At 40.4% G+C, this 18,680-nt stretch overlaps 1 protein-coding gene across 2 annotated transcripts in view; it reads right to left on the reverse strand.

The window, feature by feature from the left end:
- The window catches only part of LOC145989420 (uncharacterized), a 47,916-nt gene extending 35,926 nt beyond the window's left edge, over positions 1–11,990 (reverse strand). For both annotated transcript variants that reach the window (XM_083124764.1, XM_083124763.1), the window contains exons 1-4: positions 11,841–11,990; positions 8,583–8,758; positions 5,407–5,648; positions 685–726 (exon numbers count right to left, since the gene is read on the reverse strand). In XM_083124764.1, coding sequence (XP_082980890.1) covers positions 685–726; positions 5,407–5,648; positions 8,583–8,758; positions 11,841–11,890 — 510 coding nt within the window. In that variant the 5' untranslated portion in view covers positions 11,891–11,990. The remainder of the gene's footprint in view (positions 1–684; positions 727–5,406; positions 5,649–8,582; positions 8,759–11,840) is intronic.
- Between the last annotated feature and the right edge of the window lie 6,690 nt (positions 11,991–18,680).

An 18,680-nucleotide genomic window follows, 5' to 3' on the forward strand; every position in this document is an offset into this window, starting at 1 on the left:
GTTTACAAGTTAAGAGTATTTTGTTAACCTCCTGGGACCTGGGAAAAAAAATATTATTTCTGAAATGTAGCAAACGCTAATGTAATGTAATGGAAAACTTCTCGATTCGACCTTTTCCCATAAAAGTTAAGCTCTCTATTGCATTCCCCCGCCTCCCGATATTTGGTCCCAAGTGACGTTCATGTGTGAAACGATGGCTAGTTACAATATCCGTTGTTCACCATTTACCCTTCTTTTCGAAAAACTCAAATACAAACTCTGTCCTGGAAATATTTTCAGGGTAGTCGGAAACAGAGATGTCCAGCCCACGGCCTCAGCTTCCAAGAGCCTTGCGAGGCTGATGCCGGAGGCCGAACTTGAGCTTCGGTGCTGAAGCTGCTTAAGGCTTGAGTCCCACATAGAGTTCGGAGGCTGAGCCCGCATGAGGTCGAAGTTCGAGATGGAGTTCGGAGACTGAGGCCGACTTTGAGCTCAATGGCTGAGGCTGTGTGAGGTCGAGGCCAAGATGGAGTTCGGAGCCTGAGCCCGCATGAGGCCAGAGTCCGAGATGGAGTTCAGAGGCTGAGGACACGTGAGGCCGGGCCTCACGAGGCCAAAGTGAAATGGACATCTCTGGTCTTGACCAAGCATCTCCCACCTTCGAATGGAAAAATCTACAACAAAACTAATTTGAAAATTACTTACCCGTACACTTGTTTGAACACTTCTTGGAGGTGTGTTAATCTCCTGTAAAAGTGAATAGAATAATTGAAATAGATCTTGCTGTGGAAACTTGTTTCAATTTATTGCATGTATGAAAAAAAAAATAAAAAAAATAAGGGGAACCCCCCCCCCCGAAGCAGCCTGCCTCCACCCCCATACATTCGAGGGTATGCGCTTAGTGCCCTGGTGCCTTTAAATAAACCAGGGCGTCATTTGCTCCGAATTTACCGGTTCCCCCGTTATTTTAATTATTTTTTCTTTATCTCTTGTTTACAATATACAGAATTACATATATCATATAACATTGTCCCTCCAATCTTACTCATGACTCACTTAAGCAAGACCTGTTTTGACACTAAAACTGGTCTGACCTCTAATATAGTCATTGCTAACCTTAGTATATAATTACCAAATCAACATTACTAGCTAACTACACATCATCATAACTATAATATATAATCCTACAGTTGTTCCAAAATTATACAAACATATCATAAGCATTAACATACATCATATGCCATATTTAATTTCATACACCCCCCAATAATATTACTCCATACATATAATAATAGGACGAGCTAATAGATACTATTTCAGTGTTTGAACTCTGCCGATTCACGTTCACAGTGGAGGCAGAGAAAATGCTGTAGCCGCCACAGTATGCATGCTGGATGCTAGGCTAAAATTAGTGGCTTGTGAGAGGAGAGGGGCAGCGAGGAAGTGTACTCGCAATATTTACACACATTAAAATCCTCCATCTGTGATTCTGTCCACTCTATAGCATATGCAACCTGCTTTAAGAGGACCATAAGAGAAGGGCACATTTGAGCGTATAACCAATATTGTGTTAGAAAGTAATGTAAATTGAATCATTGAATACTAAAGTCACAATCTCAGTACTCAACGTTCAGAGTGCAAGTCGTTGGACTGAGTAGAGTACACACGATTAATTGTTTTTGTTCGTTCATGAATTTCATGTAATCATCATTCATTCTCATCTTCACGTTGAACCTAAAGAAGTTGAAAATTTATGTTAAAAAACAAAACAAATATAAACCAAGGGCGTGAGAAAGAATTGCGAGTTAGTTTTTTTAAAAGGGAATTAGCAGTTCTGTATATTCGCCTGCTGGCTTCCAGAGTGAGGTAGGTGATCAGTATAAAACACTGAAAAGTCAAAGGCTCCATTTTTGAACTGTGAGGAGGCTAAGGCATGGGTGTATCATTGTGTTTGTTCCATCTTCCATCTCATCAGTTCATTATTCATCCTCATTGTAACGATTAACTCAAGAGGTAGAAAAGTAACATAAAATAACCTAATAGTAAGAAAGTTCTATATTACTCCATTTTTTTTATACATCAAAACCTTTAGGATATTTAAAGCACAACCCACATCAGCCCCAGCGGCGTATTCTGAAAATTTGACATAGTTTATTGCAACAATTCATATTTATTGTACATATCTATTATATATTAATTAGATATAATAGATGCAGGCATGCAAGTAAAACAAAAACAGAAGTCCGACAACTTCTTATTTTCTGGCAATTTCTATATATACTGCTGGACAAAAAAAAACCGGACACTTGCATTTTTTGTGATAACGCAATGGGTCGATAAAAGCTCTGGTACAAGGGCTAACTAAATGTTGCAGAAACTGAATTAAGTACGAATGCATAAACAAAGTCCGAGCCTATGAATGGTGCATATGGTACTACATGATCTGCCGAACATTCTGTAATATACCTGCGAGCTGTTATTGCAATTCAGATGTCAAATATTAAAGTGTCCGGTTTTCATTGTCCAGCAGTATATAATATGTAAAATGTTAGTTTACCGGCAGTATACAAGGTGACATGGGACAATACGCCACTGATCGGCCGGCCCTACTGGGCATACCAATGGGCAATGACTGTAGAACTGACCCATGGTGTAAAGACTAAAGAGGTGGATGCAAGCCGATCCTGAAAACTCTCCCTTCCGGCGCATGACGTCATCATCGTTGCAGAAGAGGACTGAAAGGAGTCCGTTCGCTTTACAGTGAAGCGTTCTTCGTGAGACAAATTTCAACTACAGACTCAATATAACTTCAAAACACGCGGAATAACCATAACCATGGTGTACTGAGCCAGGCATGTATCCAAGGAGAGGTCTTAGTGGGCTCGACCCCCCCCCCCCCCGAAAGTTTTCTGTTTACACTAGATAAAATGAGGTTTTTGGTTTCTTGTGGTGTGAAATAAGATAATGTGACGATAATTTAAGGAGAGAAATAATTATCGAGGCAATACGGAGAATGTTCTGTATCCTTGTTATTGTTAATAGTGCGTATCCAAGGTGGAAATCAAGGGGCTCAAGCCCCCCTGTAGGATTTTTTTCTGTTTATACTACATAAAATTAGGATTTAGGCTTCTTGAATAATGTGATGATAATTTGAGAGAAATAATTATCGAGAAAAGACGGAGAATGTTCTATAACCCTGTTATTATCACTAGCGCGTATCCAAGGTGGGGATCAGGTGGCTCGACCGCCCCCCCCCCCCCAGGAAATGTTTCAGTTTACACTAGATAAAAGTAGGTATTTGTCTTCTTGAATAATATGCCTATGATGATAATTTAAGGAGAAATTGTTGTCGAGGCAAGACGAAGAATGTTCTATAACCCTCTTATTATTAATAGCGCGTATCCAAGGTGGGAATCAGGTGGCTCGAGCCCCCCTCCCCAGGAAAGGAAATATTTTAGTTTACACTAGATTAGGTTCTTGTCTTCTTGAATAATGTGATGATAATTTAAAGAGATACAATTATCGAGGCAAGACGAAGATTGTTCTATAACCCTGTTATTGTTAATAGCGCGTATCCAAGGTGGGAATCAGGGGGCTCGAGCCCCCCCCCCACACACACACCTTCAGGAAATATTTCTGTTTACATTAGATAAAACTAGGATTTTTGGTTTTTGAATAATGTGACAATAATTTAAGGGGAGAAATACTTATCAAGGCAAGACGGAGAATGTTCTATAACCCTGTTGTTGATAATATTGCACGTAAACTTTTCTTGAGCTTTCAGTATTGTCGCAGCAAACTTGAGCACTATGTAGAGACTTGTCAGCATTTGGAAGCTGCACAGCAAAGGTATCGCCACACGTAGAGCGATTCGTTGTAATTTTTAATCTCTGGAAGGCGCGAGAGGGAATGTTCTTCCATAAGTGGAATCGAACTACTGGCAATATTTATAAATCATTTATCTGCGCAACGTTCTAGAATATACTGAGGATATAAATGCGCGTTAATTAGAAACATTCCTAAATATAAATTCTTTGACCGAACCTTGGATCCAAGAGAAAAATGGCGTTGTCTCTGACATAATTTCCTTCGTTCAATTCAAGGACTTGTTCATGATTCATTTGATCGTGTTAAAGGTGCATTACTTCAGTCTGTAATACGAAATTATAAAACTTTCTGGTGAGTTGTTTTTAAAAATGTGTCCGAGATAAAGAGTGGCGTGCCGACGATTTTCGGCAGGGAGAGGGGTTACGCATTTTGCCATATTTTCCTGTTTTTGACGTTCTTTATTTTTAAGGACTGTGTCAAATGGGGTAATGACCCCACCAACCCTCCCTTGGGCACGTCACTGGAGATACCTAAATGAGTAAGCATTTGATCATATTGGGAGAAGAAACATTAGATGTGTTGGGAACGGAAGGGTTTTCACTGTGCAATAATTGTTTCGTGATCCAGCTGTATTCTATAGAAGACTTCCTTCCACGGGGGAGGGGGGAAGGCTGCTGGAGCGTGGTACGGATTACATCACCTCCTAAATGGTCGATATCTAGAATGTTTGGGTCCCTACACCTAAAACCTCTAAAATGTGCCTTCATGGTACGGTACTATATGCACGGGGAACTTAGAAATAAATTTGAGGCACGAAGGAGCATATAACACAGACTGCATTAATAACCCTATATATACACATATGTATAGTACGTATAATGCATATACGTAAATATACACACACCTAAGACTGCATATATACGTGAGTCGCTTCGGTGACTGAGGGCGCCGGGTTCTTGACTCGCGATATTGCCACGGAAGTTACCGGGTTCGAATCCTGAACTGGGTAAGAGTATTTGTGTTGGGCAATCAGCCCAAGTAGGCAGAAAAGCAACGTAAAATGTGATACGTGAAAGCACACAATACATGCACATATATATTATATGTATGTGTGTATGTATATATATATATATATATAAAGAGAGAGAGATATAAAATTGTTTATTTTGTTCTTCCGCCTGCAAGCCAATACCCATTCGTAACAAAATTCTTCTTTTTTAACAGGAAACCCAAAATACTTGATATTCGTCCTTTCGTCTTTTTGTAATGATTGCTACAGCCGTAAAAGGCACAGTTAGGCATATTTTCTGTCGCAATGCACTTAGATTCTTCTCACTAGAAGTGAAACGAAGACAACAAAAAAGAAACACCAGTTCAATGGTCTACAGAAAAGAACAAACCCGGAAACTGCATTTCTCACCCTCTGAAAAGCACCCCCTCTCCTGGCTGTGGCCACTATGTTGACGTCAGAGCTGTGACGTATGGCTGAGAGCCATGCGCGTGCATCCACCTGTTTGTCACTCCACTATGGAACTGACCAACATATTAATTTGCATGTTCACACCTAACTACATATATAGTATGAAATCCAATAAATACCTCTCGTTTGTCTTTGAATGGTGGAGCACTAAATGTAGATACCAAATTATTTTGTATGAGTTCAATTGTATCAAGCTCCACGTCTCCCATCGAGGAGTAAGGGAGCCAAGGATAGGAGAGCATGCCGCTGGACTCAGCCTGTGTGTGAATTCTATGTCGTTTTCTTGCCCATGCATCGGGAGGAGGTTCCAGCCTCAATGTTTTCTCTGTTCGAACCAGCACTTTTCGGTAATCCCGAGGAGCTGTGGAAGTGCGACAGAAATAAACAAATGATTAAATATATGAAAGATGAGTGTGTATCAAATCTCCTGAAATGTTTCACAGAATTTACATTCAGACAAGATTGATTGACTGATTTGCTTTATTTTACTTCGCTTTTTGTGACACTTTTGGCTAATTAGCGAAGATGGGGAAGTTATGATGAAATTGATGAATGAATACTTACAAACATCCATGCCCAGACTGGGATTCGAACCTGGAACCTCTGGCATATGCTAAGCACTCTGCCACGGTCCACGGGGTCCGGCTACATTCAGACAATAAAGTTTGTTTATATATATATCAAGGACGTATTTAAGGGGGTCCGGACCCCCCCCCGAAAGATTTATCAAGTAATAAAATTAGATAATGAAAAAAATATTCGTTTAGCCGTTGTTATCCTCTGAACTTATTTGTAAGACAAGGATTATATTGGGATCATACGGCTTTGAAGGACACGAAGGACGTATTTTATAGGTCCGCCCCCCCCCCCTTTCCTTCCACCCGAAATACTTATTAAGTACGAAAATTAAATAATGAAAATATACTCGTGTAGCCTTTGTTGTAAGATAAACCTGCATAATATTGGATACCCGCCCAATATAGGATACCCTCGTTTCTCGGATCGTGGATGTTGCCATCTGCAGCAATTCACTGAACTACGTCCGTCGATTGCCGCCATTTCTCTATTGTGAGTGTGTTGAACACACTGCGCCTGCACGAACGACGAAATCCGAAATTTTCAGTTTCTGAGGTTTTGGAAGCATTTAATCATCAAAGGTTTTCACATTGAAGGTAAGGACAAACTATAGCTTACTTATATTTCATAGAAAGATGGAATATTAGAGTATGTTGATATGCTAGTCCTTTTCCGGTAAATGTCTTTGTTTGATAATAAGGTTATATTTCCCATGAGGTCACGTTCGGCCTAATATCGGATAGGGAGGCCTGCCAAATATCATATATCAAATTGGTCAAATTCACATTCTCCAATCCCAAATTGCGGCACAAAACATCAAGAGCAATCTGACTCAGAATAATCTGACATTAATTTGAAAATAAATAATAGGTTGCTTCCATCATGACATGTAATTTTATTTCAAATATAATGTTAATATATATATTAGCTATATAATGTTAAATTCCTATCCGATATTAGGCATACCCACTATCCGATATTAGGACGGCTTTTTTCCATTCCTCAAATTTGCATTGTTTTTAATTTTGTACTGTACAACAAAGAATTGAACAATAAGGGAGATAAACACATCACAAGGCAAACGTTAAGGTACCAATAGTTCATATTACCAAAAATTACGCATTTTTGTTCATTTTCGTGGATTAATTATGGTGATTAAACAAAGTATCCGATATTATGCAGGTTTACCTTATAATTACCTCTGAACTTATTGGAAGACAAGAATTATATTAGGATCATACGTCTTTGAAGAACGGAAAGAATGTGTTTAGGGGTCCGGACCCCCCCCCCCCTTTCCCCACCACAAAGACTTATTAAATATGAAAATTAAATAATGAAAATATACTCGTTTAGCCTTTGTTGTAATTATAATTTCCTCTGAACTTATTGGAAGACAAGGATTATATTGGGATCATATGGCTTTGAAGAACGGAAAGGGCGTATTTAGGGGGTCCGGACCCCCTTCCCACCCGAAAGACTTCTTAACTATGAAAATTAAATAATGAAAATAAACTCGTTTAGTATTTGTTGTATAATTTCTTTAGAACTTATTGGAAGACAAGGATTATATTGGGATCATACGGCTTTGAAGGACAAGAAGGGTGTATTTAGGGGGATCCAGGGGTCCGGACCCCTCGAAAGACTTACCAAGTACTAAAATTAAGTAATGGAAATATAAATAATCGATGGTTATTAATTTCCTCTGAACTTTTTAAAAGGCAAAGAGTATATTGGGATCATACGTGTTTGAATGACATTACAAAGAAGATTTATGTACAATACTACTCAAAATAATATGCATAAAATTTTAATCAGAAACTTATTTTTCTCCAACTACATGTAACATCATTTTTGTTATTCGATAAATATTCAATTATTCATCTATTTGACATTAATTTCATTGCCAGGGCACTTGTTTGTATGTAAATTATTCCTTCTTAACTACAGATAAGCTACGAAATGAATATGCGCTGTTATATCTCTATTCTTATACAGTCCTTTTACCTAATCGTGTAATAATAATAATATAATATTAATTTATGTATTGCAATTAGTATTAATTTGATTTAATATAATTATTTTCATTTAAACATTATTATTATTATTATTATTATTTCTGAGACACTTGGTTCGGACCCCCTGAAACATATTTCTAGATATGTGTGTGCGTATGTGTATGTTTATGTATGTATGTATGTATGTTTATTTATGTATGTGTGTACATGTGTACCAATCTGTGACAAAGAGGAAACACTGCTACTGTATAATATTAATATATTATTCATGCATACCCAGTGCTCAAAGTGGGGACATTGAGGATACTTTGCATAATCATCCCCTAACCTACTCCATTGTTCCCATGTTTATCCATACAGCCCTCCACCCCACCCCAATCCCCAAACTCGCCCAAGTATTTCTTCAGCTAGGGATTTACACTTCAAGCACTGTGCATATCTGAATGTGTGGCCGTTATACATAGCATAAAACTGGATGCAGTAATTTCCAATCTGTGTCAGAACCAGTACTTGAAGTGGGGCCAGCTAGCCTGGGGAGATGTTTGATCGAGCCTTGCGCTAGCTGGAAGGATACGATCCCCACCCTGTATTCCACTTCACTTTGAGCACTGGTTAGAACAAGGAAAGTCTCCATTAAATTTCATACTGACATTATGTATTTCCTTAATGATTAAACTATGCCTTTAGCTGTTTTTGCTGCTTACCTATCAGAGGCTTATAGTGTGCCTTCAAATGCTTCCAGAAGTCATGGATTATCATTGTGACAGTTGTCACCTGGGTATCAGCTGCAGTATAGGGTGTAAACTCAGACTGGACAATAGTCCGTGATGATGCAGTGCCTTCCATTTTTTTGGAGCCTCCTCCATCGATGGTTGAGCTACTGCGTGGTTTTATTTCATTGGGCGGAAGATCATAGAAAAGAAAAGACGGAAAACAAGGTAAGTGAAATATGTCACCTAGAATATGTCCATACTCACATGGAGTTGAATGAATGAATTTTTGGAGGATTACTTCGGCACATATGGCAATTTTACGCCCTTAGAAGTGCACGAGGAAAAATCCTCTTATCTAAAACCCTTACCTTAAAGTTAAAAAGGGGTGTAAAGGACCCCTCAGAAAGATTAAGTGCACGTTTGTAAAGGGACCTGTACAGCTACAGACTAAAAACTTCCTCAGAAACAATGAAAGAGGCCTGCTCTTCTAATATATATATATATATATATTTACGTTTGTATTAAAACACTGTCATCATCTCTCAACGTGGATGATAAACTATTGGGAATATTAAATATTTGTCTGAGGAAGGTAAGATCGGCACATTCGATAAGAATATGCTGAACATTTTAAAATTACAGTACACATGCGATGCATTGGAGGGTCCAGCCCATGCAGCAAATGACCATAGGTGAGACGGCTGTGTATTTCAATAATACACCCTTTTGCCAACTAGCCTTCACAATGAGAGTTGAGGTGCCAACAAGTATTTTCTTTCATACACATCATTAGAACATCAAACAGTGTTTCAAAGACATCAGATCCCGTTGCGGTAGCACAGGCAAAAGAGCGACAGCAAAAAATCAGGCGAGGTCAGGCCGACTCGGTAGCTCAGTGGTAGAGCAATGGCCGGGTTCGATTTCTGGTCGAGCCTGCATTTTTCGCTGAAATATCTACGTAGTACATCTCCTGTGTGTGCCTAATGTAATGAAACTACTACAACTATTTGGTGGACTTACAGACCTACAAAGTTATTTGATTTGCCACTTTTGAAAATTAATATTAAAATAATAACTGCAAGGAAATTTTCTGGATGATGTAAGGGAGTGCAAAGGCATACTTTGGAGTACTCACTACTTACTAATTTCTGAAATTCGACAAACCGTGCTAATATACGTACGTGACTTCCTTCGGAAGCCCCCCTCCCCCCGCCCCACATAAAGATGGACTGGTCTTAATTGATTCATTGATTTGCTTTATTTTACTTCGCTTTCTGTGCCACTTTTGGCTAATTTGTGAAGATGAGGATGATATGATGAATGAACACTCACAAACATCCATGCCCAGGCCAGGATTCGAACCAGGGACCCCTGACTTCGTAGCGCGATGTGCTCATTACTCCGCCACAGGGACCGGCAGGACTGGTTTTAAGGTGACATCAGAAGATTCAGAATGTAGAAAAAGTATATTTATGGAGTTGTGGTGTTAAAATGCATTCCGAAACCGTACATTTTTCGTAGTTGAAGGTTTTGACACCAGCAAGTGAGAGTGAAATGATTTTCTGCAAAAAATGTCAAAATAGTGTGTAAATTACAGGGTACAATATTTGTATTTTGTTATTTAGAGTCACATTTCTGCCATTTCGGCTAATTTCGACGATGAGGATGGGTGGTGATATGACGAAACTGAAGAAGGAGCACTCCCAAAGAACTGTCAAGAACGTGTCAACTCTCAAGGCCATGATTCGAGCTCGGGAACCCCTGGTGTCGTAACGCGCTGTGCTAACCACATAAGGGAGAGTAAAAAATGGCCACTGAGTACCTACATGTGTATCGTAGCGGACGTGTTAGAAGCATTGTAACAGTTGGGCTGAAAAGTTCGTAGGCTAACATAGTAAAAAATATTTTTTTGACAAAATTCGATTTTATTATTCAATATAGTTGCCTTGGAGGGCGATACAACGATTATAGCGGTCATACAATTTTTCGATGCCATTTTTATAGTACGATTTCTCTTTAGCCTCAAAATAGGCCTCAGTTTCGGCGATTACCTCTTCATCAGTGCTAAATTTCTTTCCAGCGAGCATTCTTTTAAGGTCTGCAAACAGGAAAAAGTCACTGGGGGCCAGATCTGGAGAATATGGTGGATGGGGAATCAATTCGTAGTCTAATTCATATAATTTTGCCATCGTTTTCATTGATTTGTGACACGGTGCATTGTCTTGATGAAACAGCACTTTTTTCTTCTTCAAATGGGGCCGTTTTTTCGTGATTTCATCCTTTAAACGCTCCAACAACGCTATGTAATAATCGCTGTTGATGGTCTGGCCCTTTTTGAGGTAATAGATGAATATAATACCATGCGCATCCCAGAATACTGATGCCATAACCTTGCCAGCCGACTGTTGCGTCTTTCCACGCTTTGGATTCGGTTCATCACGTGCAGTCCACTCGGCTGACTGTCGATTGGACTCTGGAGTGTAGTTATGGAGACATGTTTCATCCATTGTAATATATCGACTGTTTATTACGGTTGAATATCGCTAAACATTGCTCCGAATCATCAAAACGTTGTTGCTTTTGATCGATTGTGAGCACGCGCGGCACCCATTTTGCACACAGCTTTCGCATGTTCAAATATTCATGCACAATATGTCCAACACGTTCCTTTGATATTTTTAAAGTCTCAGCTATCTCGATCAACTTCACTTTACGATCATTTAAAATTATTTTGTGGACTCTTTTGATGTTTTCGTCGGTAACAGCCTCTTTGGGGCGTCCACTGCGTGCATCGTCTTCGATGCTCATTTCGCCTCGTTTAAATTTAGCAAACCACTTCTCAACGGTTGATTTTCCTGGTGCAGAGTCCGAATAATGTTTATCAAGCCAAGCTTTGGCTTCAACAGTACTTTTTTTCGCCAAAAAGCAATGCTTTATTAACACACGAAATTCTTTTTTATCCATTTTTTCACAATAATAAAAGCTGCTTCACTCACAATGCTATATCTCACGAACTAATTATCCGGCAGCTGTGAAATTTATACACGTATCTTTTGAAGGTTAGTACTAAGTAAAAATCACATGGATTTAATTCTAGTAACGCCATCTATGAGTCAGCCTACGAACTTTTCAGCCCACCCGATAGATTATGAAGTTTAATTCAGGAAAGGGAACGACGTGCAATAAGCACTTTGTGCTGTAGCTGAAGGTTGAACAGCTGCCCCCACGAAAATTTTAAAATCTACTTACGTATGCGACGTCGAGGCATGGGATTGCGATCTGCTGTCTTTCCCCTCCATACTGAGGCTGATTAAAATTTGAAACCAATGTTTCGGGCGAGGATTATAAATAATCCTTCTAATTTTCGAACTGAAAATATAATATTTCTGGAACTCCTGGCATTATGTATCTGGGGATACGTCCATGCAAACGGAAAATCATCCCATTGTTGGCATTTTTTTTTGTCAAGGTCGGATTAATGGAGAGCTTGAAGGGGCGATCAATATCTAAGACATCCAGAACTAACAACAAATCGTATATACGAGTAAATAGCGAACGTGTCCTAAAATCTAAAATTAAGTTATCCGTCACAAAACGTGTTAAGTTGACAATAAATTGAAAATGAACTTGGAAGTAAATGGCTACGACGCCAAGGGTCCCGTGTCCCGTGTACGAATCTCTGCCTAGGCATGGATGTTCTTTTGAGTGTCCCTTCATCAACTTCTTCATATCGTCCCCATCTTCGCGATTAGCCAAACGTGACAGAAAAGCGATGTAAAATAAACCAAATCAATAACAATAATAATAATAATAATAATAAAAAGCTGTCTCCTTTCGATTCCAATATCTCCCTTCCTGACTTCGATTTTATTTTTTGTTATTTAGCGGCGCTTTTATGACACTTTTGGCTAATTGCGACGACGAGGATGAGTGATGATGCGATGAAATTGATGAAGGGAGACTCAGAAAGAATACCCATGCCCAGGCCGGGACCTCTGTCGTCCTAGCGCGCTGTGCTAACCACTTCGCCACGGAGATCGGCCCCCTTCCAACCTGACTTCTGTGCTTTACCCGCTTCTCCACCCGAGCGGAGGAAAAGTGTTACGGGACGAGGAGCGCTCTGCTTCCGTCGAGGATTCTCGGTCGGTGGCCTGGAAATCCACTTTCGCCTTCTGCGATCCACTTCCGAACCCGGTGACCCATCTGGATTGTAGGCCAGGTTGTCGGTCACTTTCCCTTTTGCGCTGGATCCACCCGTCCTCAGCGCCGTGACCCCGATGATAGGCGACGAAAGTGAAACAGAAGGCAGAAGAGCCTCCGTCACTTTCGCTGGCGTCTCACTTATCGCACCCAACTTCGAGACAACTTCGTGTCGTGACGTCATTGCGGTAAGCCTTCGTTGTTAGGATTAGTTCCCTTAGCATAAGTACAATGAAATATTTCGGTGAGTAACCAAAAAGTTATTAATTTTGCTAAGAGAACTAAACCTAAGAAGCCTGACGTAACAACAGAGGCATACCGCAAGACGAAGTCTCTTTTCACTGCTCCGGTGTCTTCGATGCGTTCTATTACAGGGCCTCCACAATGGGGTGGTGGCAAAGTCGTCGTCTTGCAATCAAGTGGTCCCGTGTTCGACACCAGGGGTACCCATTCCCCAAAAGCCAATGGCGCGTCACCCAGACATCGTCATAATCTCCATAAATTACAATCTATCTTCTACTATCGTGCTACTGAAAGTCCCTTCTTTTTTGGCTTTATTGAAAACTGTACTTGAACCGCCACTGTAAATTCTTCCTTTTCTTAATCTAAGCGGATTAAATATGGCGCACATACGTAGCAAAAGTGGCTTGGAGCCAGCTAAAGTACATTAGTTACCGGTACCTTCCTCCCATCCGGCCTCATCGAAAATATTGAAGAATGGTGCCAAGGTGTAAACTTTCTTTTACATGTATTTCAGGAAAATATATACATGTTGATTATTATATTATTCTAAGGACACCCCCCCCCACAAGAAAATTATGGCACCTATGCCCTGGTGGGATTCAAACCTGGGGACCCCTGATGTCGTAGTGCGATGGGCTAACCACTCTGCCACAGAGGTTGGCACTTTACTTATTGATTCACATCGCATACAACTCGTAAAAAATTCGAAGTTATTTTGTGTACATTGTTTCTTTATGAGCAGTGCAAGGTTATGCAAATTTTCTAGGGAGCGACCCGCAAAATCAAAACATTCTGAGTACAGTAATGTGGCTGTTCCTTCCAGAAAATAGTCTTGTCCCTTTCTACCTCCCATGTTCAATTGTGGCGACAAACCCATCGCAAAAGGAAGATTTAATTAAAATCGGTTCTCAGTTAAACATCCTGAAACAATAAACACATTATTGTTTAAGATTGTTGACCGTTCTCAAACAAGTTCTCTTTGCCCCCTAAGATTGTTCCAATTAAACTGCTGCTTGTCTGGGGCCTTTCCTGTTGCTATGTACACTCCCTTCGTCTGATAAAAGCATAGGGAATTTTTTTGATTGAAAGATATGGGTTTCAAGTGCTTTGATGACAAGACGTTGAAACATCTGGTTGAAAGGAACAGATAAAGGTTTCTTTTGTTCGTAGATAAAGGTAATACGGCAATACCCATTAATGAATGAGTAGTGCGATATTTTTTTCAAGTTACTCTCAAGTTTGAAACCCATCGGTGGAAGAATAGAGTCTAATTGCGTCACTATAAGATAAAATGTATTTATTGTTTCTAAATAAGAGTAGGAACGGTTTCGGTCTGCAACTCTACTAACCAATTTAAGTAATGATGTGAAGCAGGGTGGGAAATCTTCTTTTTGGCTTTATTGAACACTTTACTTGAACCGCCACTCTAAATTCTTCCTTTTCATCATCTAAAACGGTTAAATATGGCGCACCTACGTAGCACCATATTGCAAAAAATTTGTGTAGGCCTATATACGAGAAGAAATATAAAACTTCTACCTATCTATTTTCACGGGGGCTCCTCGTTGGCGCAGTGGTAACGTCGTTGCCTTGAACTAAGGGGTCCCGGGTTCGATACATGTTGGTTCGGATACCACTTTAACTGTAGGTCCGATCCCCATTAGCCTATCTGTGCATAAAGGGGTCATAAAACAAAAATTAACGATTTGGAGCTTATCCTCATACATAAGCCAAATAGGCAGCGTGTTAATTATGTCCCTCATTTCAGTTCACTACACAACACAGCACATATCATTCACAAAAATGCAATCCACTCACTACTGTATTCACACGCTGCCTCTAAATAAAATCCACGCACCAAGGAACCCTTAAAGATCAATCGAAGCAATCTAGACTAGAAGTGGTCTTTGTCATTTCGGTAATTTTTAGATGTACTCGTAAACCATTGCCGGTCAGCCAATAATTTTCTCCCCCCCCCCCGCCCGTAATAGTTGTTTGAAGGCCAACGACCCCTTTTTCAACTCATCTGCAAGCGTTCAATGATGTTCTTGCCCCTGCCATGCTGGGAAAAATTAGTTTGCAGCATTGGCCCAGACTGTTGAGGAAGTTCAGAGGGAATTTCCCCGCTTTATACAACCCCTTTCCCCTCTCCTGTAATAGTTTGGTCCACAATTCCCCGTTCCTGGTGAAATTACATGCTGGAAGAAATTGGTTTGCAACATTGATCGATTGATGCTTAAGATAGTCCTGTCACGCTCGCCTGTCACCCCCTGGAGTTTCCCGCCAGCCGCCTCGCGAATTCAAAGAAAGCGGGCAAAGTTTTCAACTCGTAAGAAATCAGGCTCATCTTCTTATTGAACTGAATAATTTTATGCACATTTTCTGATATAGCTAGGTATATTGTTCTCTGTATTTTGGTCACTGAGTCTGGGCGTCGCAGATAGCCTAGATAGCCCTGAATATACGCCCCTGGCTATGTACAGTCACGGACACTGCCGACTTGTAATGAATACATTGACTTTCAATGGAATCGTTACAAGCCGGCAGTGTCCGTGACTGTACAGATATGTGGGTGAGAGCAGCGGCGGCTCTAAGGGGTGATCCGCCGTACCATGGCTCTACCCTCACAAAAAGAAAAAGCACTTGCTTCGCCAAAATATAGTTAAATTAATACATTTACGAACGAGGAGATTCGAATCTCGTAAGCATTCGAGCTTACGGCTGCCTCAATTCCTGCGCCGGATCCCCCTGCTGTTCTCTCACTTGCTCTGGGCCAGCATAGTCTGGCCTGTGCTCAGAGGCATGCGCGGAGTCATGAAAAAGTCTCCGCAGGGAACGAGCAAGGAGATGGTAGCCATAAGACAACCAACCGTGCCCCTTTTCGACTGGCACGACGCGAGTGCTCTCGCATTGTGTTGACATAGTTGCAAACTTCATAGAGAAGTGACTAATCCTGACCGATTTTAATACTCGTTGGAGAAGTAATTCGCGAGAAAGATACTTACCTGCCTACTTGGGAACAACAAAGTTAATATCTTCCCAAATGTATATAACCATTTATATAGATGCGTCTAAAGAGCCATCCAAACTTTTTTGTTATCAATTTATTCCTTAAGGAAAGATATATCCCTTGCTTTCACGCACACAGACACTCACGTGTTGCAACTGACGTTGACAATATTGAAGAAATTTTCTGTACAAAAGAATTGTCTAAATATCAAAGGGAATTCGCATCACCAGGGGATTTTTTACTTTAATATTTGTGAAAAATCACACGGAAAATCTATCAGTATAAGAATTTCACTTGGAGATATAATTCAATTTCTAGCATTGAATTTTAAAAATTGTAGATCCACAGTTCATTTTGCAAATATTCATATTCCAGTTAGTTAGTCTGCCGTGCTGGGGTTGCAAATTATAAACAAAGCAAGACGAGAATACCGTGTTCGACTCGGTGTCTCTAATTGTTCAGTGTTTTTCTTTTTAGTGAAGTGAAAGTGTCCGATGGTGTGTAAAAGGAAGGGTAGTCAGTGGAGATCAGTCAGATTAGAGCATTATTACGTACACCGTTTTGCAAGGTACTATACGATATTAAATTTAAAATTAAACAACTTGGCCGTCCCTCGCCATATTTAAACATCAATTTTATTTTTTTAAAAAAAAAACAGTGGTAAAGGTCACAGGCGTCGAAATTTTAATAGCCGCACTTATTTCCTAGAAACTCTGGTCGACCTCCGTGCACAGCATGCTACGACGCCAGGGATCACGGGTTCGAATTTCGGCCTGGGCATCGGTGTTCTTTGTGAATGTTCACTCATCCTTATCTTCGCGATTAGCCAAAAGTAGTACAAATGCGAAGTAAAATAAAGCAATCTTAGGAACTCTGAATTTTTGTCTGCAATTTTAATAAACAAAGTTCCATTAAAATTACCTCTTTCATTAGATTTCTATGACATATGCTAGCAAAAATTTTTCGATTTATTGATCACGTTGGCACTACCCATCACACTAGCTGCCAGCCGCCACTGGGTGAGAGAGAGAGAGAGAAAGAGAGAGAGAGAGGGAGAGAGAGAATGAAGATCTTACTTCCCTCCAACAGTTTTCGGTTTTCGATGATTTCCCACCCTGCTGCACAGCATTATTTAAATTGGCTAGTAGAGTTGTATCAGTATCATCACTGTTGTTACAATTTACTGATTGTACTCTATCCCGGGAATCTCTGGAGCAAGGCCGCCTATACCATAAAGGTAGAGAAAGGATGTATGCGAGTGGGCGGAGCGAAGCAGAACACGCTGCTGCAAAGGCTGGTATCTGGAGTCGCTCTTCCCCCTCCACGTGGGCCGGGAGCGCACAAACAAAAGCCTGCGTGCGCTTGTTGTTAAAAATGTATACCACGAGCGCACAAAATCCATGGCGATGTTGCCACGTTGTGTCAACTATTCCCTTTTCAACATGAATGCATATTTGCGTAATAATCTTATTTCTATATGCTAATTTTGTAATTACTCTTAAATTCTTTCTTTCTAACCTAACCTTACCTAACCTAACCTAACAAAAATAACTTCTATCCAAAGAGGCCATTTCAATGAGGGAAGGAAGGATGATCTCCGAAGGAAGGCCAGCCATTACACAATCATAGATGTGGCAACGCAGCATTGGATGTTGTGCGCTCGTGGCACCTTTCATATACCACGAGCGCACACTTTCACATTTTTGTGCGCTATTATAGTGGACTGCACCCTCCACGTAGTCCTGCTTCTTCGCACGTGTTCATTATCATTGGTGGAGCTCTCTCGAGTCACTACTTGTGCAGAGACTTGCTTTCGTTTTGTCGCTCCAGATATTCCAGGGACACAGTATAGTAGGGAATTTTGTTTAGTCCTATATTTAGGAACCTTGTAGACAATAGCTCTCAACTAATGGTCATCTCTGTCAATCTTCGATGAGAGCATGATGATGATGCAAAACCCCTCCCGAAGATTTTTTTGGGGGGGGCACGCCCGTGAATTTAAGATAATGATAAATAAAACGACGTCTAGCAGGTGAGTATTTCCCACGTGAAATGAGTGTCAATCCGCCACTGCTGAACGGTGGTGACAGGGGTGGATCCACGGGGAGGGCGATAGAGGCGATTCCCCCTCTCAACTGCTAGGGTTTGGGATATATTATTATGCCTAATATTTTTGAAGTTTCAAATGTTCTGTATTTTATCACCAAGTTTAACAGGCTCGACAAATGTTTTATAACTTTGATTTAAGCTCACTTTATGAATATGGTAGGCCGGAACTGGACCTACAGTTTAAATTTGGATCCTAAGCACTATGCAATATGCCTCGAAAGGGAATCGAACTCGAGACAATTTGAGAAAATGGGTTTTTGTTTTCTTTGTCTATTCACTTTACTCTTCATATGTCATCGTTCGGTTTACCGTGGGCCCATATTTTTGCAATAATCTCTAGAACATGAAAGTCAGCTTGGTTCCTGTTTACAGTACTAAATATTCTTTATATAAAACAGTGCAAGTGTAGGTTTGAATTGATTCTCGGTGAGAATATGGGCCCGGCCGAAATTGGCCCCTCCCAACTGTAACTTCTGGATACGCCACTGGGTGGTGACGCTCCTGCAGTAAATCGAACCCAGAACCAT

This window comes from Lepisma saccharinum, chromosome 6 (assembly GCF_977018435.1).
Source record: "Lepisma saccharinum chromosome 6, izLepSacc3.1, whole genome shotgun sequence".
Taxonomy (NCBI): Eukaryota; Metazoa; Arthropoda; class Insecta; order Zygentoma; family Lepismatidae; genus Lepisma; species Lepisma saccharinum.